Below are 24,139 nucleotides of genomic sequence, written 5' to 3' on the forward strand. Positions count from 1 at the left end.
TCAGCCAGCAGGGAACTGACGGATGGGGCGGCAGGGCCAGGGCAAGAGGTGGAAGGCGTTCCACAGCCCTGCTGCTCACAGTGAGGTGTGGGGACTGGCCACAGGAGCATCGCCTGGGAGTGGGTCAGAAATGCAGAATCTTGGGCCCCACCCCAGACCTGCTGATCAGAATCTGCATGTATGGAGTTCCCAGGGTGAGTCCTTGCACACACAAAACTTTATGATGCTCTGTGATGAGATGGAGTCACATGTGTGACGGAGACAGGAGGTCAGAATGAAGGCTTCAATGGGAAACGGGTCTAGGTGATGACGAGGTCAGGGTGCTGCCTCATCGGTCCTCAGTTTCCCAGTCTGCGAGATGACTTTGATCATAGTTGATGAAAAGGCTGATCATAGCCCCAAAGAGTCACAGTCTTTAACAACCTCAGCTGTGGCTTCAGACAACCCTTTACTCTGGTTCCAGCTCTGTCATTCACTAAGCACGTGACCTCAGACAAGTGACAGAACCTCGTTATACCTCGGACACTCCATCTGTATAATGGGCAAAGTAAGGATGACTGTTTTTTTTTGTTTTTGTTTTTGTTTTTTTTGAGACAGAGCTTTGCTCTGTCGCCCAGGCTGGAGTGCAGTGGCGCGATCTCGGCTCACTGCAAGCTCCGCCTCCCGGGTTCACGCCATTCTCCTGCCTCAGCCTCCCAAGTAGCTGGGACTACAGGCGCCCGCCACCACGCCTGGCTAATTTTTTGTATTTTTTAGTAGAGACGGGGTTTCACCATGTTAGCCAGGATGGTCTTGATCTCGTGACCTTGTGATTCACCTGCCCCAACTTCCTAAAGTGCTGGGATTACAGGCATGAGCCACCGCGCCTGGCCAAGATGGCTGTCTTATAGAAAATACAAGTTCAGGCAGCTCGCTGTAAGGCTTGTTTCCAAACACACATTTGTTCCACTGCGATTGATATATTAGAGAACGATATGAGCATCTGTGGACTTTGCATTTGCTATGCACAGTTTTGTCTGCAAGAAGCAGGAGTCAATAGAGAAAATTGCACCCAGCTGAGGTGGGATGTACAGTTGTGCACAAAATGCACACGGCTCTGGGGTCCCCAGCTCACTGCAAATGTTACACACCCACACCTGCTGTTACAACTTTTTTTTTTTTTTTTCCAATTTCTGACAACCTTCCTTCTACCACTTAACAGTAACTTATAAGCTGCACCCCTTCTGACACCCACTTCCGCAAGCAAACTGGGAGCCTTTTCCAAGGCAAAGTGCCATAAGTATTATAGTAGTTATGCATTTCTTAACCATTTAATATGTGTAAAATTGTGCAATCATCTTCATTAAGTTCCTTTCTTTTTTAATGTGTTGCTAATGAAGTTGCATGTTGCTGCCCCCACTCCATTTCCCCCGTAAGCCCTTTGTTTTTTATCACATAGTTTGGCATAGCATGGTGATTTCTACAAACATATCCATCACACAGTAGCAGAACCGACTGCAAAGTGCTTAGCACAGCGCTTGACATTCGGTAAGCAGTCACGAAATGTGTCCTTATGTAGTTTCCCACTGTTATGAATCATTCAACCCATACAGGAGTACCTACAATGTGCCAGACACTGTGTTAGGCACTGGGAATTAGCAGTAATAATGACAACAACAAGAGTAATAGCAATACCCTTGTCTCCATGTACTGTGGTATTAGCAGCTGCTTGTGTTTAGATGAAAACGTTACTGCTGCGGCCACACTTTGCTTAGAAATGCACTGTTCCCCAGCTCTACTTCGAGTCCATTCATTTCCTGTTGCTACCCACCAAGACAATAGTGGTCACTTCCCTGGAGGCCAGAGGGAAGGAGTTAAACATCAGGCCTTTCAGCATCTCCAAATCCCAGGGACCTTAAGGGAATGAAGACTTGGTCATCTTTGGGGAGGAATAACTTTGTCAAGCTAATTCATACTAAGATTGGAGCGGGGTGGGGGGGTTAAGTGGACTGGAAGCATTAACTTGGAGGGGGGTACCAGGCAGGGATTGGTGAGTTGTGATGGCCAAGCACCACCCAGATGGCTGGAGCTTCCTGTCCCGCTGAGTCCTGCTCTCTGGGCTTCACCAGGCTCTGGGTTTCCTTAGACCAGATGTTCCGGGAGTACTGGATGTTGATAAGGCTGGAGGATGAGCCACAGTCTCCAGGTTGTTCCCTATAACGTGCTTGGTAGGTCAAGGGATGCTGGAAAGAGGCCGCCCTTGTGTGCCTGCTGTTGGCAGCCCTGCCTGAAGGCCAGCATTGACCCTCTATATCTGCTGCAAGGCTTCAGGTGTGGCTGAGGCTCTCTGCTCTGGGATCTATATCTATACTTATGCCCACCGCTATATCATCAATGTCTATTTCAACCTAGGTAGAGTAGCTAACTTTAATTTGGCCAACAAAAAAGTGAAACAACAAAAGCAAAAAAATCTGTCATGCAGATTTCATTTTCTTTGTTAAAAAGGCCATTTTTAACATCAAAAGAAGACAAAGGGCACAGAATTTTATGCAAAGAGTGGATTTAGCATCATGAGAACCTGCCACGTGGCCCTGGTTTTGACTAGTTCATAGCAGACTTCTTACAACGTCACCCCAGGCCTTCCTCTGCTACTGAGCACCAGAGCTTGAGACCTGTGTCCTTTCTCAGAGCCGCCCTGCTCTCTGGGGTTGCATTCTGACTCTTTTGGTGGCCTGTCTTGACTTCCCTAGCAAGGCTGCAAGCTCCACCTGTTCTTAGAGTGCCCCTGGTACCTGACACTTTGTCTAACACACAGTGAGTGATGAAGAAGCCGGGGCAGGCCCACTGCTTGCAGGGCTGGAGGGCACCCTGCTAAAAGCACAGCACAAAGGCGTCCCAAGTCAAACCACTCGGCTTTGCTCTGCCCAAGCAGCTCTGCTTTAAAGGATGGTAGACACAGGTGGAGAAGGAGGGTTTTTGATTGGGTATTTCACTTGCTGTGTGACCTTAGGCAAGCTGCCTAATCTCTCTGTGCCTCCATTTCCTTATCTATAAAATAGGGGTAGTAACAATAGGTACTAATATGGGCCAGGCAGTGTTTTTTTTTTTGTTTTGTTTTGTTTTGAGATAGGTTTTTTTTTTTTTTTTTTGTCACCCAGGCTGGAGTGCAGTGGGGTAATCTCAGCTCACTGCAGCCTCGACCTCCTGGGTTCAAGCGATCCCCCCCAAGTAGCTAGGACTACAGGCATGCACCACCACACTTGGCTAATTTTTGTATTATTATTATTATTTTTAAGAGAGAGGGTCTTGCCATGTTGCCCATGCTGGTCTCGAACCCCTGAGCTCAAGTGATCCACCCCCCTCTTGGCCTCCTAAAATGCTAGGATTACAGGCGTGAACCACCACACCTGGCCCCAGGCAGTGTTCTAAGCATTTCACATGTGATAATGCATTTACTCCTTATTAACCACCCTATGAGGTCAGAAATAATAATATCCAAATGTGGCAGATAAAAAAGATCAGGAAACCAAGGAACAAAGATGTTAAGGAACTTGCCCAAGTTTGCATGGCCAGTAGTAGGCAGAGCCCCAGTGGGCTTCTAGATTTTGTGCTCTTAACCACCCTACTATAGCCCCTACCTGAAGATCCAGTGTGAGGATTAAATGAGTTAATACATGTAGTGTGCTTAGGACATGGGCTGGTGTAAGGCATAGTCGGCAATCTTGAAGAGTTAGCTGTTGCCATTATTATTAATGTTATTACTACTCCTTTATCTGTCCTTGCTCTCAGCATCCTTTAACAGCACCCTGACACGGCTCAACATATCCTTATCTAGGACAAGCCCTGTCCCAGCAAAGCAGCCTGGGGAGCTTCAGTCCCAGGTGTCAAAAGCTGTGACCCTGGCTGCTGGGAGCCTTACGCCCCAGAGCCAGCTCCTCTCTATGCCTTTCTGTTTTTTGGGTTTTTTTTTTTTTTTTTTTTTTTGAGACAGGGTCTTGCTCTGTCACCCAGGCTGGAGTACAGTGGCACGATCACGGCTCACCGCAGCCTTGACCACCTGGGCTCAAGCAATCCTCCCACCTCAACCTCCCAAGGAACTAGGACTACAGGCGCGCACCACTATGCCCAGCTAACATTTTTATTTTTAGTAGAGACGAGGTCTCACTATGTTGCACAGGTCTCTGTGCTTGCAAGCGTGAGCCACTGTGCCTGGCCCCTCTCTCTACCTTCCTCAACATCTGCTCAGATCACAGGCAGCAGGTCCCAGACTCAATCCCACCAGCTCTGAGCTTTCTGCTCTTTGTCCTCCATGACTCAGTTCCAATCCTTGCCCATTCTCTCTGGGTTTTCCAAAGTCACCCTTGCGGGTGCCTTCAGAGATACCAAGTTGGAGAATTGGACCAGAACCATGCTAATGAAGCCCTGGAGACCCGCCTGCGAGCCGCCATCTGGAAAAGGTGGTCGGTGTGGGCTTTGGGGTAACGGCCAGATCTGAAAGGAGGCCAGGAGGGGACTGAGGAGCACGGCTCTGATATTTTACAGCGACCCCCATCAGGATGTGGAGCCCATTTCCCCACTCCTGAAATCTGGGTCGGCTTCGTGACTTGCTTTCATTGACAGAATGTGGTCCTTGTAGCTGCTACATTCACCCTCTAAGATCAGGGCCCCGACACCATGGTGGCCCACCATGCTACCAAGGAGGAGAAACCACGTGGAGAAAGAGATCCGGCACCCAGCTGTCCCCACCAAGCCCAACCCAAGCCCACTGCCAGATGCGCACAACTTCATGGCAAGCCCAGGAGAGACTAGGGGGAATAATAATCCCGGTTGTTTAAGCCACCTAGCGCTGAGTTGGTTTCCTAAGCAGCAGTAGGTAGCTGACCAGAGTAGCTATCTATGACCCGGCCGGCATGCTCCTGCAGGCAGGACCTCACTCTGCACTCCCGGGGCCCGTGGTGTTTGAGTGCCGCGGTGGCTGGAGCCTGTGGATGTGCTGTGGGTTGGCCTCCAGGGACTGTGCCCTATCTCCCCTGGGGAGACTCTCTCTCTTAGTCACTAGTCTTCATTCTGCAGAAAGAACGGCCTCTTCCTTCTCCAGCTGTCTGTGAGCCCACCAGTGCCTGGAACCCCCTACCTATGCTTTCTGTTTATCTTGAGCTGCAGAACACACCAGCATCTCTCAGCCCCCAGGGGCTGCCAGTTAGAGCCAAAACCCCTATTTTCAACCCCCTCCCAGGAGGAGTCTCTGCCATCCCAGGGGACTTGGGCGACCCTGGGAGAAGACTGCACTGGTGAGTCAGAAACCCCAGCTCCCCTGCCAAATGGCCCACTGCAGATATTCCTCTTCAGGGGGACAAAGACACAGGGGAGAGGTACCTGCACCCTCCCACACTGAGGAATCCTATGAATGGGCTGGGGGTGGGTGGGGGAGTCAGGCGCCACGGCAGCCCCCAGGAAGCAGGGGTCATTACCAACTCCCCAGGCGTCTGTCTAGACCATTTGCCCACCTGAGCGCATAACTGAGTCAAGATCTAATTAGTTTCTGTGTCCTGGCTGAGAGCCAAGGCCAGGCGCAGGAGGACCTGGGAGGGGGTGGAAAGCGGGAGATTCTCAGGGTAAGCGGGGTCTCCAGCCCAGCTGTGTGCCAAAAAAGAATGAACTCTCATTTCCATGCACTGAACCATCCCAGATAAAAAACATATGTGCCTCCGATGGAGCCCACCCTCCCCCCCCAAAGACTGTGGGCCAAACATGGCCTGTGCCCATGTCTGTGCACCCGTTAACCAGGGATTCAGGCCAAATTCAAATATGTCAATCTCAGGTGATGAATGATGAAACCCTTCCTAATTTGCATGTTAAATTTCCTTGTGGTGGAAATAAATAGCCTCAGTTCATCAGAGAAGAGCTTTCGTTGGGAGCCTTTCATTAAAGGCGGCCGCGAGCGCTTCATTTGCATGTTCTGTGCAGCACATTGGGGAGTCCGGGCGGATGTAGCCAGAGAGGCCCCAGGGCTGCCAGGATGGGCCATGGAAAATGCATCCGTTGCTGGGAAGTGGGAGGAGATGACAGGAAGAAGTGAGGGTGTGGCTGTGTGTGCGCACCTGTGCATTCCAGACTGTTCCGAGCAGAGGAGCTGGTGGCAGGTCCACATCCCTAGCTCCCCCCTAATTTGCAGTGTGACCCTGGACTTGTCACTTTACCTCTCTGGGCCTCAGTTTCTGTATCTATAAAATGGGAAGCATTAAGTGTTTTGTATTAAGTAAAAGCAAAGCAATAGGTGTTTTGGATTCTCACAGCCCTCCTTGTGAGAATTAAATGCATTAACACTAATGAAGGCATGTTGTGCACGGCTGTGTGTGGGGTCATGCTCTGTGGATCATGGATGGACGTCCAGAGCTGTGCATGGGCACACAGGGTGCCTTTGAGAGACAGCAGCACCTCCCTGCCTGCCCCAGCTTTAGAGAGCTCCACAGTTTCATGGAAATGTTCTCCCCGTCCCACCTACAACTCTCTGTGGGCTGTGACGCCCTTGTGTGATCCTGCAATCAAACAAGGACATCGAGGGAACTCTGCAAACATCCCATCAGAAGAGAGAGGTGAGGACAGAACCTGTGACCTGGGGGTGCCGGGCCTGGCAATGTTCCCATCCCTGACACGGCGAGTCCCTCGCCTGTTCCCAGGTGCCCTGCCTGACCAGGGAAATGACATTGAGTGAAATTGATGTTGGTGCCTTTGCCTCTGATCACGCCAGGATGCTGAGGAGCTGGGGAGCCCAGTGAGATCCAAGTAGCACTGCACGGAGACTCAGGGGGCCTGGGTCTGAATTTTAATTCTGATGTGAACTCATGCCGTGTCCCCAAAGGAGTCATTTCCACTCAGGGCCACCATGTCCCCCCTGTAAGACAGGGTTTGGCCTGGAGGCCAGCTGAGGTGTTCTTTGGCTGTGTGACTCTCTCATAGTTCCTAGTTTCCCCTGCCTGCCCACTGCACCGGTGTCCTCAGCCCAGATCCAGCGAAGCCACACCCATCATCCATCTCCAGCTTCCTCGGGAGTGGGGGACCCATTTTCTCCCCAAGCCAGGACCCGTTATGGAGAGTGTGAGCAAACAGGTTGCTATGGAAACCAAGCCAGCCACGGTTTGAGAGACTTTTGCATCTTTTTTCCGCCTTTCCCCTTACACTTTGAACTTATTAGTCTTAATAGACATAATTATTGCGAGGTTGTCAACCCGAGGCACGAGGAGCCAGCTGTGCCTCTCGCTGCCCAGCACCAGCCCTGACCCTCGGGGATGCTCCCTGCCGCCTCTCTCCCTTCCATCTGCCACCACCCTGGCTTTCCCTGCTACTGAGTAGCAAATCCTGAGGCCGCACTCGGGCCCCTCATGTCGGGAAGAACCTGTCCTAAAGCAGGAGGGGGCCTCCCAGGCCAGGGTGGGGGGATGGGCTGCGTGCAGGACTGCGTGCATCTGTGGGAAGCAGGTCATAAGGAGCACCACCCCGTGTCCTCTTGCACCAGTGGCCTCAACCTCTTGGCTAATGGTTTTAGCAGGACTGATCAGAGGAGGCGGGAGTGCATCATTCTCTCTGAGCCTCTGACTTCTCTGCGCAGTGGAGGTGTTATACCTGCCCTGGGCTGAGGATCCAAAAGAGCATCAAGGAAGGTGGCTCGTGCCCCAGGAAGTGCCTTCTACTTGAATTGTTATGAGAAAGGGGGTTGGAGGGACCCCCAAGAGGGAGCGAGGGGTGGCCAGCCAGCTCTTCACCGCTTCCTTCCATGCCAGGCCCCTGACCCCGTGTGCCAGGGCACCTACACACAGAAGGGCAGCTCAGCTCCAGCTGGGAGAGTCCGGGGGATGCCAGCACCTCACTGTAGGTCATGGTTCTCAATGGGGGTGCTGTTGCCCCAGGACACAGGTGGCAGCATCTGGAGACATTTTTGGTTGTCACATCCAGAAGGTGTCTATTGGGATCTAGGGGTTATAGGCCAGGGCTGCCTCTTAACACCTTACATCACACATGACAGACTCCCACCCTCCAACAAAGAAGTTTCCATCCTCCAATGTCAGCAGTGCAGAGGCTGAGAAGCCCTGCTCTAGCTGTTTCTAGCTGGTGTCTTCCTCCCAGGCAGCATAAGGCTGTGGCCTGAGGGTTCTCAAATAGTGATACCCCTGCCTCGCCCTCTGCCTCGCTGTTGGATATTGGAGGACTGCCCCGTGTGTGTGTGTGTGTGTGTGTGTGTGTGTGTGTGTGTGTGTGTGCTATGTATGCAGATGGGCTCCCTTCAGCCTCCCCACCTTCCCCGATCCTCAGGAGTGGGAGGAGCTGGCCTCAGGTTGGGAGAAGGACAGCCTGCTCCTCCTCCCAGCCCACCTCTCCCATTCCTCCCTGAGGATTTTGCCATTTCCAAACTCGTTAAGTTTTAATTACTACCTTCCCTCTGCCTGAGTACACTGGCTCCATGCCACGTACATCTCTATTAAAATTCAATTTATGCCCATCATAACTAATTCCTGTACTTCAGTTTTCTCACCATCAGCCTTCAATTTTCAGACAAGATGTCCAAGCTCATGGCCAAATTGGAGTAAATCTCCAAAGGGCTGGAACAGGCAGATAGGATCTAGCTTCATTGAGGAAAAGGAACCTGGACTTCCCGGGAGGGTGGGAAGGAACCGTGGCCAGGAAGAATGAGGTGGGGGGAGCCTGCCCTGCTGGGTGGGAGTCAGCGTCATGCCCTTGGTGGCTCTCAGACCATCCTTTCCATTGATAGAGCCATCTGTGACCAGACACTCTTCTGCACGCTTCATCTTGCATGAATTTCCCAGCCACCCTGGGAGGTAGCTACTGGTCTTATTATTCCCATTTTCCAGACTAGGCAACCGAGGCAGGGATTAAGCAGTTTGCCCAAAGGCACACAGTGAGTCAGGGGCAGGACTGGACATCACAAGGTGGGATGGGGCTGGATCTGGGAAGATAAGCAAGGGTTTGCCAGGTAGCAGAGGTGTGCGAGGACGGTAGAGGTGGAGGACAGAGGTGGGTATGGGCACGACTGCATGAAAGAGCAGAGACCACGGGTGCACGGTGCGTTCTGCCCATTAGCGAAGGGAGTTAGTGAGAGAGGAGGCTGGAGAGGTGGACAGGACCCGGTGATACGGGGTCTTGTACTCCCTCGACCAAAATCCTTTCGAGACTGTCCACTGCCTGCTGGATGTATCCGAGAAGATTCTTCCTGGCATTCCAGGTCCTACCTCTGCCATTTTGGGTCAGCCGTGTCTCCCACTTCCTGGGGCAACCGGCTCAACCTGTCATGCCCCTTCTAGTCTCCAATTCTTGATTCCTACTTGCCTGTGAGGATTCCCCTCCACTCCCTGCCCCGACTTGCTCATCCCTCTCTCACTCCTCAACTTGCCCCATCCTCCCCCTCCTGAAGGTCACCAGACTTCTATGTCCCTAAATTGAGCTGATGATTTATTTATTTGTTTTTATTTATGTTTTGAGATGGGGTCTCGCTTTGTCACCTAGGTTGGAATGCAGTGGTGCGATCTTGGCTCACTGCAACCTCTGCCTCCCAGGTTCAAGTAATTCTCCTGCCTCAGCCTCCCAAGTAGCTGGCCTTACAGGCACGAGCCACCACATCTGGCTAACTTTTGTATTTTTAGAGACGGGGGTTTCACCATGTTGGCCAGGCTGGTCTCAAGCTCCTGACGTCAGGTGATCCACCCACCTTGGCCTCCCAAAGTGCTGGGATTATAGCTGTGAGCCACCGCGCCCAGCCTGAGCTCATGATTTTAGAATCCAGCAGCGGTTGGCACAGTTGGTCCTTCCTAAACCAAGAACACACCGTCTTCCCTCCCAAGACACCCTGATCTCCAGGCTTCCCCTCTCCCATCTAGCCTCTAGGTTTTGTTTTCTGCAGGGCTGGTTTCCAACTCCCTTATATATGGCCTGGTGGGACCACAGAGCCCTTTCCTCCGATGCTACGTTCATTCTGTCATCCTGCCATGTCAACACCAGTGAGTCCCAAATTAATATCTTCAGACTTTTCTTCTAGCTGCCTGTTGGACATCCCTATCCAGCATCCAAAACTGAGTACAGTGTCTTCCCAGAAAGCTCCTTCTCCGCCTGGGATTCCTTCATCAACCACCTCAACGCCCACCTTCCTCCCTCTCCCGCATGGCCAGCAGAGCCTCAAGTCCCACCAGTTATCCCTCCTCAATGCATCTCAGACCCATCTGCTCCCACCAAGATGGCCCAGCCGCCCCTCCCAGCAGAATGGACCCACACCTCCTCTCTGCTCTCTTCCACCCCCTTCTCACCCAGCTTCCTGAGCAAAGATTTGAAACATGAGCATCTGATCATGTCCTTTCCTTGGGAAAAACCATTCGAGGGCTCCACGTAGCTTTTGGCAGAAAATGCAAGTCCCTAAGAGAGCTAAAAGCCCCTATTTGATCTCACCCCAGTGTCCTCCTTGGCCATGTGGACCTTCTTTCAGCTCCTCCAGACACAAGGTCCTTGGATGGAGCTGCAGGGACCACTCCTTTGGCATCCCCCTGCTCTGGCTACCTCCACTCATTCTCTGGGTCCCAACTTCCCCAGTGGAATCTGTTTGACCTTACTTTCCCTTGAAAGAATGCATCAAAACTGGAATCCACCCACACTCGCACTATTATTTAGTTCTGCTTCTACACGTGGGGGCCAGGATCTTCCTGTCTTATTTAGGGCCACATCACCAGCACCCGGTATCTGGTCACAACCGGCACCCATTGTAGTAACCCAGGGATGCTGGCGTCTCCTGACAGGAGCACCTCCTTCTCTCACGGTTTGTCCACACTACTCAAGTTCTGTGTCTCCTAGGGGCTGCTCCAAACTCCTCCAGCTCCTGCTCGTCTCTTTCTGCCTCTTCCTGAAACTCCCACTCTCACTTGGACTCAGTCCCCTACTGTTGCTCCTCAGCCATGGTACTTAGAGTCCTGTGGGCACCTCTAGCTCCAGTGAGAACAAACATTTCCAAAGGTGGTGGGGCAGGCGGGGCTGGCACTGCCTTTCCGATTGTCCGCCTTGCCTAGCTCTGTGCCGGGCAGGCAGAAGGCCCCCAGTCCTTGCCTGATGAATGAACAAACGCTGGCATCTCCTGCCGTTTCTTCACCAGGCTTGGAAGCAGAAGGCCTGGCATTTGTCTTAACTTTATGATTTCAGATCTTGGACAAGAAATGAAACCTGAGCCTTTGTGTTCCTCATGTATCAAGATGCCTCCCCTTATAGGAGTTGCTGATGTTAAGGGATTCAGAAGAACCAAAGTAAAAGTTGCTGGTGTGGGGCCTGGCATGAGGTAGGTGATCATTTGGAGTGTTTGTTAATAAGAGTTAATGTACTATCTCTCCTTCTGCAGTGGCTTAGAAAGTGCCGCTGACCAGGGAAAGGACAAGCTCAGCCAGGCAGCACAGAGCAGGGGAGGGACATAGGCTTGGGGTCCTGAAGATCCTGGGTGAAACCTGACTCCGTGTACTGGCTGTGTGACCTTGGGTAGGTTGCTGAACCTCTCTGAGCTGTGAATTCTAGTTAGGAAGCAGAGATAATAATTGCACTAGTCTTCCAGAACTGCTGCCAGTAAGAGCTTGGCTCGGTTCCTGGCACTCACCCTATGCCATGCATGTGCTCCCGTGCCCTCTGGGAAGGCCCACTGGCCTCTGCCTCCCCGTCTCTGCCGCCTGCTCTCTCTTCTAAGGGAAGGCCAGAAAGAGGGCTAAAGAAGCCAGAGACAAAGCCGCTGGCCTGGGGAATTTCTCTTCATCTTCTTATCTGAGGAGTTTCAAAGACTGCCAGAGGCTCCGCGTGCGTCCCCTGCTTTTGTGTCCCTTGCTGGGGCCGTCACATGTGCAGGTCTTCTCTGCCTCAGATATACTTTCTTCTCCCAGCTGCCAAGCCCATACAGTTCACAGACACCACAGCTCTGCCACAAGGACCTCAGCATGGCATGGGGGCTGGGAACCCAGCCTGGGGCAGGCCAGACGCCCACCTGGCTCTCCTGGGCCTCCCCTGCACACATCTGCTCTTCTCCACATGGGCCAGGGATGGGACTCGGCCTCAGCTGGTCTCACACCCTCATGCTTGCGTCTCGGAAGGGGGTCCTGCTTTCGTGGCCCTTGGGGCAGAATAATGACACACAGTGATGTGGGGCAGGGACAGAAGGAGCCCAGTGGGAAACCATGTGTGCCTTTGCAGAGAAGGCAGCACACTCAGGTCCAACAGTGCTCCCGGATCTGCCACTCACTCTCTGGATAATCCCAGGCAAGTTTCTGACCCTCTCTGAACTTCAGGTTCTTCATTTGCAGAATGAGGGTAATGAGATTCACCTGTTGTGAGATGATGGCTGTAAAGGACTTGGCACCCGCGAGCCTCCATAAACATTAATGTGTGCGTGCCCAGTTATGCATGGGAATCTCTGTGTGTGTGTGTGTGTGTGTGTGTGTGTGTGTGTGTGTGTGAGTGATCTGCCTTGCTCATCGTTTCTTTTTTCTCCTATTCGATTTTAAGCGTGAGAATAATTATGCCAGAAGGTTTTACCAAGGTGGGACAAAATCATCTGGTTGATGACATTGCCAGGGCACAGACCCAAGGATGGGTGGCAGAGTCCATCCTTCGTCCATCCTCCCTCCATTCTCCTCCATCCTCCGTCCATCCTCCCTCTATTCTCCTCCATCCTCCATCCATCCTCCGTCTCCTCCATCCTCCATCCATCCTCCCTCCACTCTCCTCCATTCTCTGTCCATCCTCCCTCCATTCTCCTCTATCCTCCATCTATCCTCCCTCCATTCTCCTCCATCCTCCATCCATCCTCCCTCCGTCTCCTCCATCCTCCATCCATCCTCCCTCCATTCTCCTCCATTCTCTGTCCATCCTCCCTCCATTCTCCTCCATCCTCCATCCATCCTCCCTCCATCTCCTCCATCTTCCCTCCCTTCTCCACCATCCTCCTTCCATCCTCCTTCCATCTCCTCCATCCTTCTCCATCCTCCCTCCATCTCCTCCATCCTTCTCCATCCTCCCTCCATCTCCTCCATCCTTCTCCATCCTCCCTCCATTCTCCTCCATCCTTCTCCATCCTCCCTCCATTCTCTTCCATCCTTTGTCCATCCTCCCTCCATTCTCCATCATCCTCCATCCATCCTCCCTCTGTCTCCTCCATCCTCTGTCCATCCTCCCTCCATTATCCTCCATCCTGTCCATCTTCCTTCTGTTCTCCTTCATCCTTCTCCATCCTCCCTCTGTTCTCCTCCATCCTCTGTCCATCCTCCTTCTATCTCCTCCATCCTCTCTCCATCTTCTCTCCATTCTCCTCCATCCCTCCTCACTCCATCTCCTCCATCCTCCATCCATCCTCCCTCCATTCTCCATCCTCCTTCCGTCTCCTCCATCCTCTGTCCATCCTCCCTCCATTATCCTCCATCCTGTCCATCTTCCTTCTGTTCTCCTTCATCCTTCTCCATCCTCCCTCTGTTCTCCTCCATCCTCTGTCCATCCTCCTTCTATCTCCTCCATCCTCTCTCCATCTTCTCTCCATTCTCCTCCATCCCTCCTCACTCCATCTCCTCCATCCTCCATCCATCCTCCCTCCATTCTCCATCCTCCTTCCGTCTCCTCCATCCTCTGTCCATCCTCCCTCCATTATCCTCCATCCTCATTCATCCTCCCTCTAGCCTCTGTCCATCCTCCTTCCATTCTCCTTCATCCTTCTCCATCCTCCCTCTGTTCTCCTCCATCCTCTGTCCATCCTCCTTCTATCTCCTCCATCCTCTCTCCATCTTCTCTCCATTCTCCTCTATCCCTCCTCACTCCATCTCCTCCATCCTCCATCCATCCTCCCTCCATTCTCCTCCATCCTCCTTCCATCTCCTCCATCCTCTGTCCATCCTCCCTCCATTCTCCTCCACCCTCCATTCATCCTCCCTCTAGCCTCTGTCCATCCTCCCTCCGTTCTCCTCCATCCTCTCTCCATTCTCCTCCATCCTCTTTCCATCTTCCCTCAGTTCTCCATCCTCTGTCTATCCTCCCTCCATTCTCCTCCATCCTCCATCCAGCCTCCCTCCATCTCCTCCATCCTCCATCCATCCTCCCTCCATTCTCCTCCATCCTCCCTCTGTCCTCCTCCATCTCCATCCCCTGTCCTGTCATTTCTCCAGCCAGGGGGGTTGTCTTCAGCCATGCTGCCCTTGCTGATGAAATAGATGTAAACTTCAGATGAATGGATTCAACCTGGGAGATGGCTCCTGGAGAGGAGGGAGCTGAGACCGGTCAGATGAGAGAGGCTCCAGCACTAACACAAGAGGGCCTGACCTCTATGGCTTTTATGTGAGTTACACACACACCTTCCTGCTGTACTCAGACAGGCTCGTGACTAACTGTTAACCTGCGTACAAGGCTGTGTGGGGATCATACACACACAAACACATACATGCATGTGCATGCACACACACACACACACACACACATATTTTAGCAGACACATTAGACTCCATACATTAGACTCTATGTATCCAAATAAGTTTTGTGTTCTTCCTCCCCCCACCACCTGTCCCCAGCACATGCCCCAGGAATCACTTTGGGAAGCTGCGTGCCTGTTCCAGGGGAGAGGCAGGCCGTGGGGCCAGTGTCCACACCTTGAGGAGGGTCTCCCATGCAGTATCCTCCTGCTCACATGAGAGAAAGGATCTCATTTCTTTAAAGTCAGATTTTGCTTTGTTTCCTTGCTGTGCTCCCAGCTCTTACAGCCACCTCATTTCTCAAACTGGGAATTCAAGGCTGGTTTCGAAATGGATAAAGATTTGTCACCACAAAGGGTTCTCACAGCTCTTGCCTAAGAGGAGTTCTGCACAGGTGTACAGAGCCCCAGGTGGCCACTCAGAGGAGACAAGCTACTTACCATGTGATTTTCTGGGGGGTTTGTTATCAGATCTGTCCCATCATCTTGTCGAGACAGACACCTTGAATAATCCTAACAGGTACCATTCATGTCACATCTATTGCACCAGGGTGGGCTTGACCTATAGAATCCCAGGTATTCCTTACAATAATTCTCTGACGTAGGCATTACTGCACCTGATTCCAAGGAGAGAAAACAAATTCAGGGTGGCTAACCACTTCTGCCTAAGGTGACAGAGCTAGCAGGGACAGGGTCATATTCATGCAGGCCTGACTTCAACATCTATGTTCTTTTCACTCTGACCCCAATGATGGATGTGGGCCCACATATTTGTGCCACAGTCACACGTACTCAGAAGGTTGCACAGGCTTGCCTTCGTGTAGTGCATACACACACACACACACACACACACACACAGAGACACACCAGACCCGTTTGGCTACAGAACCCACCAAGAATAAAGACTCTCAGAGACTGGACATGAATGTAAACTTTCCTCCCTTTGGAAACATAAATTTATGGCAGCACTTCTAATCTTATTTTCTCTCAACTTGCTGAGTAAATTTAGCCATTTTCCTGCCTGAAAATTGGATATTATCATCTTACTCAGAGCCTGGGGTTTGTAAAAGACAGGGAGGTCCTCAGTATCCAGCAGTGGTTGGAGAGCCGTGGGCTATGAAGCTGGACAGGCTCCTATGGAATGCAGTTTTCAGTATGCATTTATATAAAAGGTGAACCTGGAACATTTTGTTGAGCCCAAAACAAGGAGATGTTCAGAATCTAATGGGGATATGTTCAAAGGACCCATGTTCCAGCTTGAAGGAGCTCCACTGGCCAAATTTAGGTTAAGATGAGTATGGAAATGAACAATGACATGGGTGGATTAAAGCACATTGAATAAAAAAACATAATGCATGAGTTTATACTGATGCTAAATTACTTTAAAAGGGGTCAGAAAGGAAAGTTGTTTACAAAAGAATGCCACCTAACATAAGTAAAAGGAATACAAGAAAATCTCCTTATCGCAACCACCATAGTAATAACTGATTCGGGTAAGACTCATCAATGGATACTAAACCACTGGGTGGGAGAGACCTGCGAAGGAGATTATTCACATAGTCCCAATTTATCACTCTATAGTCCACTCATCAATAACAAAAGGAAGAAGATACTTCAACCTTTTGACAATGGAGAAATCTGGTGGACATCACCTTGACCAGTTCACCAAACCTAACATCACCAATAATGGGGCAAATTGTCATCAGGCATCTTCTAGTGTGAAGCATCAAAGACACATACCTACAAATATGGTTCCCAAAAGGCTTAACATGAGTTTAATCATGAGGATATAACTGGAAAAACTCACACCAAGGGAAATTCTGCAAAGCCGGCTGGACTCTCAGAAGTGCCAAAGCCGTGAAAGGTAGGAAAGAAACAATAAGGAATAGTTCTAGATTTAAGGTGTATCAAGACTCATGGCAACTAAAGGTCACATGTGATCCCCGATTAGGTCCAGCGTTGAACAAGAACAACAACCATGGCCATGAAGGACACTGGGATAAAGGTACGTCCATCAGAACAAATGGAGAAACTCGAATATAGGCTGCGTTTTAGATAGCAGTATTGTATCAGTGTTAAATTTCCCAACTGTGAAAATTGTGTCATGCGTGGTTCTGCAGGCAAATGCCTTGCTCTTAGGAAATATTACTTATGAATGAAGTGACATGATGTCTACAGCAAATCCTTGAATAGTTCAGCAGAAAAGGTGCATGTATATACGTGTGTAGGGAGACAGTAACAGAGCACAAACGAGCAAAATGTTAGCAATTGTGATGGTACATGTATGCAGGTGTTTACAGTACTAACGATTTTACTAAGATTTGAAAAAAATCAAAATTAAAAGGGAGAAGAAAGAAGCACCTGCTATGAGCCAGGGACACAGGTGGCTTCTATCTATCTACCACTCTTTTCCCTTCTTATGTTAACAACTTTCACCCTTCTTCCCTACCATGTGGCTGTAGTGTGGGGGCTGCCAATCCTGGTGTCTCAAGCCCTGGAGTAGACACATGATGCAGGCCTGGCCAATCAGGGTGCTCCATGCTGTTGCCCACCACGACTGGTCAGGGATGGTCTGAGCTGGGCCAATCAGAATCCTTCCCTGGGACTTTCTAAGTGAAACTTCCAGAGAAGTTCTTTCTACTCAGAAATCAGGCAGCTATAGCTTGTGAGCCCTGAACTTCTCAGTGTCACTCATGACTCATGAAGTATGAACCCAGAGGTGGGCACAGCTGAGCGACTTGGAGGAAAGAGGGCCTGGCAATATCAAGCTCTTGGTTCTAAGTCCTGAGGTTCCAGGAACTGCCAAGGTTCTGGAAGCTCTGACTTCGGTTCTGTGGTGCACTTGTGGTCTGCTCTGTAAATAATGAGAAGGCAAAAAAGATGTCAGGGGATATGTAAGGCCATACTTTCTGGACAGTCACAAAGGACAGAGGAGATGGAGCAGTGTGTGTGTGTGTGTGTGTGTGTGTGTGTGTGTGTGTGTGTGAGAGAGAGACAGAGAGAGAGGGAGAGAGAGAGAGAAAGAGAGAGGGAAAGAAAGAGAGAGGGAAAGAGAGAGAGAGAGAAATTAAGAATACATGCATTATCGGCTGGGCGTGGTGGCTCATGCCTGTAATCCCAGCACTTTGGCAGGCCGAGATGGGCGGATCACGAGGTCAGCAGATCGAGACCATCCTGGCTATCATGGTGAAACCCCGTGTCTACTAAAAAAAATACAAAAACTCAGCCGGGCGTGGTGGCGGGCGCCTGTAGTCCCAGCTACTTGGGAGGCTAAGGCAGGAGAATGGCGTGAACCCGGGAGGCAGAGCTTGCAGTGAGCCGAGATTGGCCACTGCACTCCAGCCTGGGGGACAGAGCAAGACTCTGTCTAAAAAAAAAAAAAAAAAAAAAAAAAAAGAATACATGCATTATCAGGAAAGGTTTTCTAAAAGAGAAGGAATTTGAGCTGGGCCCTGCAGGAGAAAAAAGTTTCCAGAAGGGGAAATATTCCCGTGGAGGGGATAGGACAGTTTGGACAAAGTCCGAGAAGAGGGAATTTGCAGGGAACTGTCCTGAGACCCTTGATGGTCTGGTCTAGCGGGGGTGGCAGGAGGTGAGACTATGCCAGCAGGAGCAGATCAGGAAGAGTTATAAGGCCCTTCTAAGGAGTGCAGACCTTGACTTGGGGGCACTGCAAGTTTTTAATTGAAGGAAAATCCTGATTGGACCTGCATTCAGGCACAGCATTGCCCCCAGGCCACCAGATCCAACACTCTTGGGGGCGAGGAGGCAAAGGAATGAGTTTCCCAAGTGCACGCTGATCTATTTCCCCTGAATAACTTCCACCCAACATAGCTATAAAATGGAGTATCTGCATTCTCCCTATTGCTTTGTTTTCTAGAATTTGCAGAGCACGGTTAGCAGAAAGATTGCTTAGGATACACTTTAAGGAAGCAATTGCAGCAATCCTTCTTCAATGAGAGGCAGTGTGGCGGATGGTAAAAAATTTCCACTCTGCTGTCAGACAACTTATATTTGAAGCCCAACTCAACCATCTGACTTTAGGTGATGTCTTTAACTTCTCTGAGCTTCAGTGTGTTGATCTGTAAAATGGGGGAAATAACTGAAACTACTCATAGGATTGTGGGCAGGATTAAATGAGATAATCACAGAGGGACATCATAATGTCTGCCATATAATAAATTCTTTTTCATTGTCTATGATTGCTATCATCACTGTTATCGTCATCATCATCATCATCATCAATAGCTGGACCTCATCATCATCATCATCATCATCATCACCACCAATAGCTGGACCCCATCCACTCCCTGAATGCCTGCAGGGACAAGGGCTGACTGTTTTCAAAGGCAGCCCATTCCATCTGGTCCTTCCACAGAGCTGGAACCTGCTTCTGTGTACCACCCACCCTTGCATCCTAGCAGTGCCAGAACCCCAGAAGAGCAGCTTTGAACCAGATAAGGAACCAACTCTCCTCCTCCCCTCCTCCTGGATCCTGCCTCCGGCTCCCTGCCGGAAGAAGTCAGGGGCAGGCTAGGCCCGGCACCACTTGCATGTGTGGTATGCCACCCCATGCTCTTGGTCACCCACTTGAGTGTGTCCAAAGTCTAAGATGATGCAGGGGCTCTTCACAGAGACGGTCACAACTTCCTGGGGGTGCCAGGTGGTGGCCAGGAGAGGCTCTGGCCCCCAACTGAAAACCATAGCAGGGGCTGCTCAGGGAGAGCTTTCTGGTCTCCTTGTGGGCTTCCTGGAGAACCGGAGGCCCAGAGTGGCCTCTTGCTTGCTCATCCAGCTCTCCCTTCTGCAGGAGGGGAGGGGGTGCCCTGTCCTGGGCTTTCTTTTGCCAATGTGGCCACACTACACCAGCCCGTGCAGTCCAGGGTTAAGACAGAAAGACTGGGGTGGGGAGTCACCCCACAACTCTGGCCTCCACAGTCCCTAAAGGAAAGGATGGTTCTCCAGAAGGACAGATCAAGCAATTATACCCCCTCCTCTTATTTGCATGCCTGTCCCTGGCGGCAGATTTGTATCAACATCCCCAGGGCAAGACAATCTTGTTTCCCCAACAAAACCGATTATGCACCTCAGGCCCTGGGATTAATCACCAGCCACAGGGTTGCAGCCAATAAAACAGGCAGAGATGGGAGGATAAGAGCAGAAAGGAGGGAGTGCCTGCCCCAGTCTGTGACTGCGAGGACAGGCTGGAGGCCAGGGTGGTCTGGGTGAGGGGCTGCTTCCCTGCTGGCAGCAGATCCACCCTTGCTGAGACCCTGTTCTCTTTCCCTGCTCTTCTTTCTCTCCACCTGGCAATGTCCCAGCAGGGAAAGGCCAGTCAGGCCCAAGAGCTCCATTGCATGGGCACAGATAGGAAGTGAAGATAAGCTCAAGAGGCCCTGAGAGGACCATCTCTATGTCCCACCTGAATTGCCCACAGATAGAATATGTCCCCTCCTTCACTGATCCCGGGTTGCTGCAGACCCCACCCCTCCATTGGACCCAGGCCCCTCAACAAGAGTCCCCTGGAGATGGCAGGGTTCGAGAGAGTGAGCAGGGGGCCATAGTCACAGCCACAGCCACAGCCACAGCTGCTGTTAGTGAGTCCCTGTGCCCAACACCACCTCTGCTCCTATGCACTGTGGTACAGACCATCCTGTCCAGGCAGCGCCCCTGGTCCACAACCCAGCCATCCTCTGCAGGGATCAGTAGGGTGGAGCCATCTCACCTCCGGGCAGGGCTGCCTTTGCCACTCACTTCCAGAACTCCAGGCTCCCAGGAGCCCCGAGCCCCACACTGTCACACAAACCCCCTCCTCACCATGCCCTCTTCAAGGCAGGGCAGTGGTCCTGGCAGCCAGGAGGAAGGGCGGGGAGGCGCAGTTTACCTGTATTCCAGGGAGAACTTGGTCAGCTCCCTGTTGTTGTGGAGCCACTTGAACTCCAGCGGCCAGCTGCCCTCGGCCATGCATGTGAGCACCAGGCGGTTTCCTTCCAGGTGCACCTGTGTCCGCACAGGCTCCGTCTTGAAATACGGGGACACATCATCTGCAGAAACAGGGAGACAAAGCCACCAATGATTCACTAGCTCACCTAGGTGACCTGGTGCGTTTAGTATCCTAAGGCCCCTAGGCAGATGGAGCAGGTGCAGCCAGGTAATTTGCCCAAGGTCCTGTGGCTGGGAGGGACTTGAACCTGGGTCAGTCTGACTCCAAGGCTTGGTCTTCAGCGTGAGTCCCCGACATCTGCCAACCGGAGCCCTGCCTCCTTCCTCCCTAGACCACGCTGGGCTATTGCCCTGCTGCCAGCCCACACTCCAGCATCTTCTGTCACTTCCCTCTCAGCATACACATCCACTCCATCCGCTCTGCTTGTGTGTTCCCCCTCTAGGGCAGGATGCAAGAGGAGCACTTTCTGTGGCTCAGCCAAAGGGAATATCAGTGTCACAAGGAGAATAGGGAGGCGGGTTGACATAAACCGTAGAGGGTAGAGGGTCTTCTGAGTCCTGCTCCCCAAGGCTGGGGGAAGCCCTCAAAGTGTCAATCACAGAGTCCATCCAGCAGGGCCCTGTGACCACCGGCTGCCTGCTCCTTCCATCCTGGGTCCTGGGGCCAGCCTGCCTCTACCTCCCCATTCACTCTAGGCTGGCCGCCTGGTTGCCCAGGTGGTGGGTGAAGGGCAGAACAGCTGCTTCCCCGTCTCTGTAGTCACCCTCATCCTCTGAGCTGACTCAGCCTCACAGACCTCCTTGCCCCACCACGGTTCTCTCGACAGAGACAGTGAACTTCGCCCCAGACTTCACAAGACTGCTCAGCTGGCTGCTCCGGATGGAAATGGGGCCTCTGCCTTTCTGGCCAGTGGGGGAGAGGGTGGACGTGAGTGTACACAAGGGAACTGATGGAACAATGGGGGAGATGGAGGAAAGGGAAGGGGCTCTAATCCGTCAAGGAGATACCTGCCTTTTTGTGGATAGGGTGGGGCCGGGAGGCAGGAGCCAGCATCTGGTAACAATATCCATAAAGATGACAGCACCTGCTCTGTTCTGGGCCGTTCTAGGGGCTCTATCATACACTCGTCTAATCTTCACAGCAACCTCATGACTAGACAGGATTACAATCTACATTTTGGAGAGGGGACACCAAGGCCTTGAGGGGTTAGAAACTTGCCCAAGGTCACACAACTGGGCGAGAGGTGCTCAGCCCCACAGACAGCTTCAGAGCTGGAGCACTTGAGCCCACACCTCCCTCCATGAAGCCAAAACCGGGGCGGGAGGACAGATATGAGGGAAGAACCTGCAGATGCCCAGAGCTTGTGCCAATGAGCCTTGCATTTGACAGATTCGAAGGAGTGGGTTCTAGAAAGCACCACTCAACGGCTCACCTAGTGAGCACCTACTATGTGCCAAGGGCTTGAGGCAGCAGCTGGCGGGAGGGAGTCCAGGCTTGCCAGCCCAACTCCATGCACCTTCCAGTGACCACACTGTGCCCAGAGGGGTGGGACGTAATTAAAGCTGCACAGGCTGCTGTTGTCAGGGTAGGCCCTGGGCACCCCGACCTTCAGGCCAGTGGTGGGGGGTCTGTCATCTACAGACTTGTCTACGTTCACTCCACCACTTCCCAGAGGCGTGCGGTGCACAAGCGTTCCTTTATCTGAGTCTCTATTTCTCTGTCAGTGGACACAGGAAAAGAAATAGCTACCTTCACGTCTAAGGATGGAAGGAAATAGTGATGGTGAAAATGCTGGCTCCGTGCCCAGCCCAGAGTAGATGTTCTGCCAATGTTCATTTCCTTCCTGAACCCTAAAGTACGGTGTCCCCTCCAGGGAAGGGGCCCCACCACCCTCAGTGCTGGCTGATGCCGCAGGCCCATTTTGGTCAGACAGCTAACTTTCCCCTGTGAGCCTGGAGGGTGGAAAACACCAGACAGCCTTCTTTTGGCTCAAGAAATGGAACAAACCGGGCTGGCCATGGTGGCTCATGCCTGTAAGCCCAGTGCTTTGGGAGGCCGAGGTGGGAGGATCGCTTGAGGCCAGCAGTTCAATACCAGATTGGGTGACATGGTGAGACCCCCTCTTTACCAAAAAAAAAGAAAGAAAATTGGGAGGCTGAGGCAGGTGGATTGCCTGAGCTCAGGGGTAACACGGTGCCTGGGCAATATGGTGAAATCCCATCTCTACTAAAATACAAAAGAAATTAGCTGGGCATGGTGGCAGGCACCTGTTGTCCTAGCTATCTGGGAGGCTGAGGCAGGAGAATTGCTTAAACTCAGCAGGCGGAGGTTGCAGTGAGCCGAGATCGTGCCACTGCACTCCAGCCTGGGCAACAGAGCAAGACTCCATCTCTACAAAAAAAAAAAAAAAAAAAAATGAAGGAAAGAAAGAAAAAGAGAAATGGAACAAACCAACCAAAGAAGAGGAAGGGGCTAGGCAGGGGGCAGTTTGCAGCTGGAAGGGAGTGGACCCAGGTGGTAGCTGGCTGTGACTGGGTACAGCGGGCCTTCTCCTGCACCCCAGGCTGGAGCATAAGGAAGGCCTGGAGCCCGGGACCCGGGTCTATCCTCTCACCATCAGATCTGACCAGTACAGGACATCCTGGTCTTTGGTCAGGTTCAGCCCTTGTTTCCAGGCCTCACTGGGTTCAGGTAGAGATTCACAACTTAACAGAAGCCATCAGGTACACGTGGAGCCCAAGTCAGCTAGCCCTGCCGCACAGCACCCCCAAACCTTGCACCCCGCAGGCCTGAGGGCTCAATCTTATTAATATATAACCTGCAGCAGGTTGGGAGGCTTTTCCTTGAACTCTCACCCTGGCTGCTACTAACCCTCAGTGTGGGGACCACCAGAGGGACAAACCTGAGGGTGGCCTCAGGGTGGCTCAGAGGGCAGGTGCTGGCAGGAGGCTGCCTTCGACTGCTCCCTCTATGTCTGTCTGACTACTGATGTTTCATTTTTTTTTTTGGAGACAGGGTCTCGGTCTGTTGCCCAGACTGCAGTGCAGTGGCATGATCTTGGCTCACCGCAGCCTCGACCTCTGGGGCTCAGGTGATCCCTCCACCTCAGCCTGCCGAGTAACTGAGATCACAGGCGTGCACCACCAGCTAACTTTTGTACTCTTCGTAGAGTTGGGGTTTAGCCATGCTGGCCAGGGTGGTCTCGAACTCTTGACCTCAAATGATCCGCCTGCCTCAGCCTCCCAAACTGCTGGGATTACAGGCCTGAGCCACCGTGCCCAGCTTACTAATGTTTCAATCACGCATCTCTCGCTGCTCATTCATGCACATCTTTCCATTGCTCTTAACAAGCGTCAGGTGAATGCAGCGTCTAAAAAACAGTTGAGAAGATGCTTCTTTCTGAGTGTGGACTTGGAGGCGTGACTACCACTGCTGGTCCCTTCCAGGGGCGCTTGTGCCTCCAGGGTCTTAGGCCACCTCTGGCCAGGTGGTAGGGAAGGTGGAGAGGCTGATGGGCACCCATTTGCCAAGGAAAAGGACCCACTGCCCGCCGCCCGCCTGGCAGCAGCCAGCTCTGCTCTCAGCTTAACAAATGGGCACATTCTTACTTCAAAGGCGCATTCATATTCTCCAGCAGCTTTCAAGAGCCCTTTGAATCGCGCTTTTAAAAACCCTCTGTTCATTGCTGTCATCACTCGTTTGTTTTAAAACAATAACGATCCAGCCCCTGGGTGATTAAA

General features: G+C 51.9%; 1 protein-coding gene across 3 annotated transcripts in view; it reads right to left on the reverse strand.

The window, feature by feature from the left end:
* The window catches only part of SDK2 (sidekick cell adhesion molecule 2), a 314,110-nt gene that overhangs the window by 155,800 nt on the left and 134,171 nt on the right, over positions 1-24,139 (reverse strand). For all 3 annotated transcript variants that reach the window (XM_054535716.2, XM_054535717.2, XM_024235631.3), the window contains exon 2: positions 20,340-20,499. In XM_054535716.2, coding sequence (XP_054391691.2) covers positions 20,340-20,499 — 160 coding nt within the window. The remainder of the gene's footprint in view (positions 1-20,339; positions 20,500-24,139) is intronic.

The sequence above is a fragment of the Pongo abelii genome, chromosome 19 (assembly GCF_028885655.2).
Source record: "Pongo abelii isolate AG06213 chromosome 19, NHGRI_mPonAbe1-v2.0_pri, whole genome shotgun sequence".
Lineage (NCBI taxonomy): Eukaryota > Metazoa > Chordata > Mammalia > Primates > Hominidae > Pongo > Pongo abelii.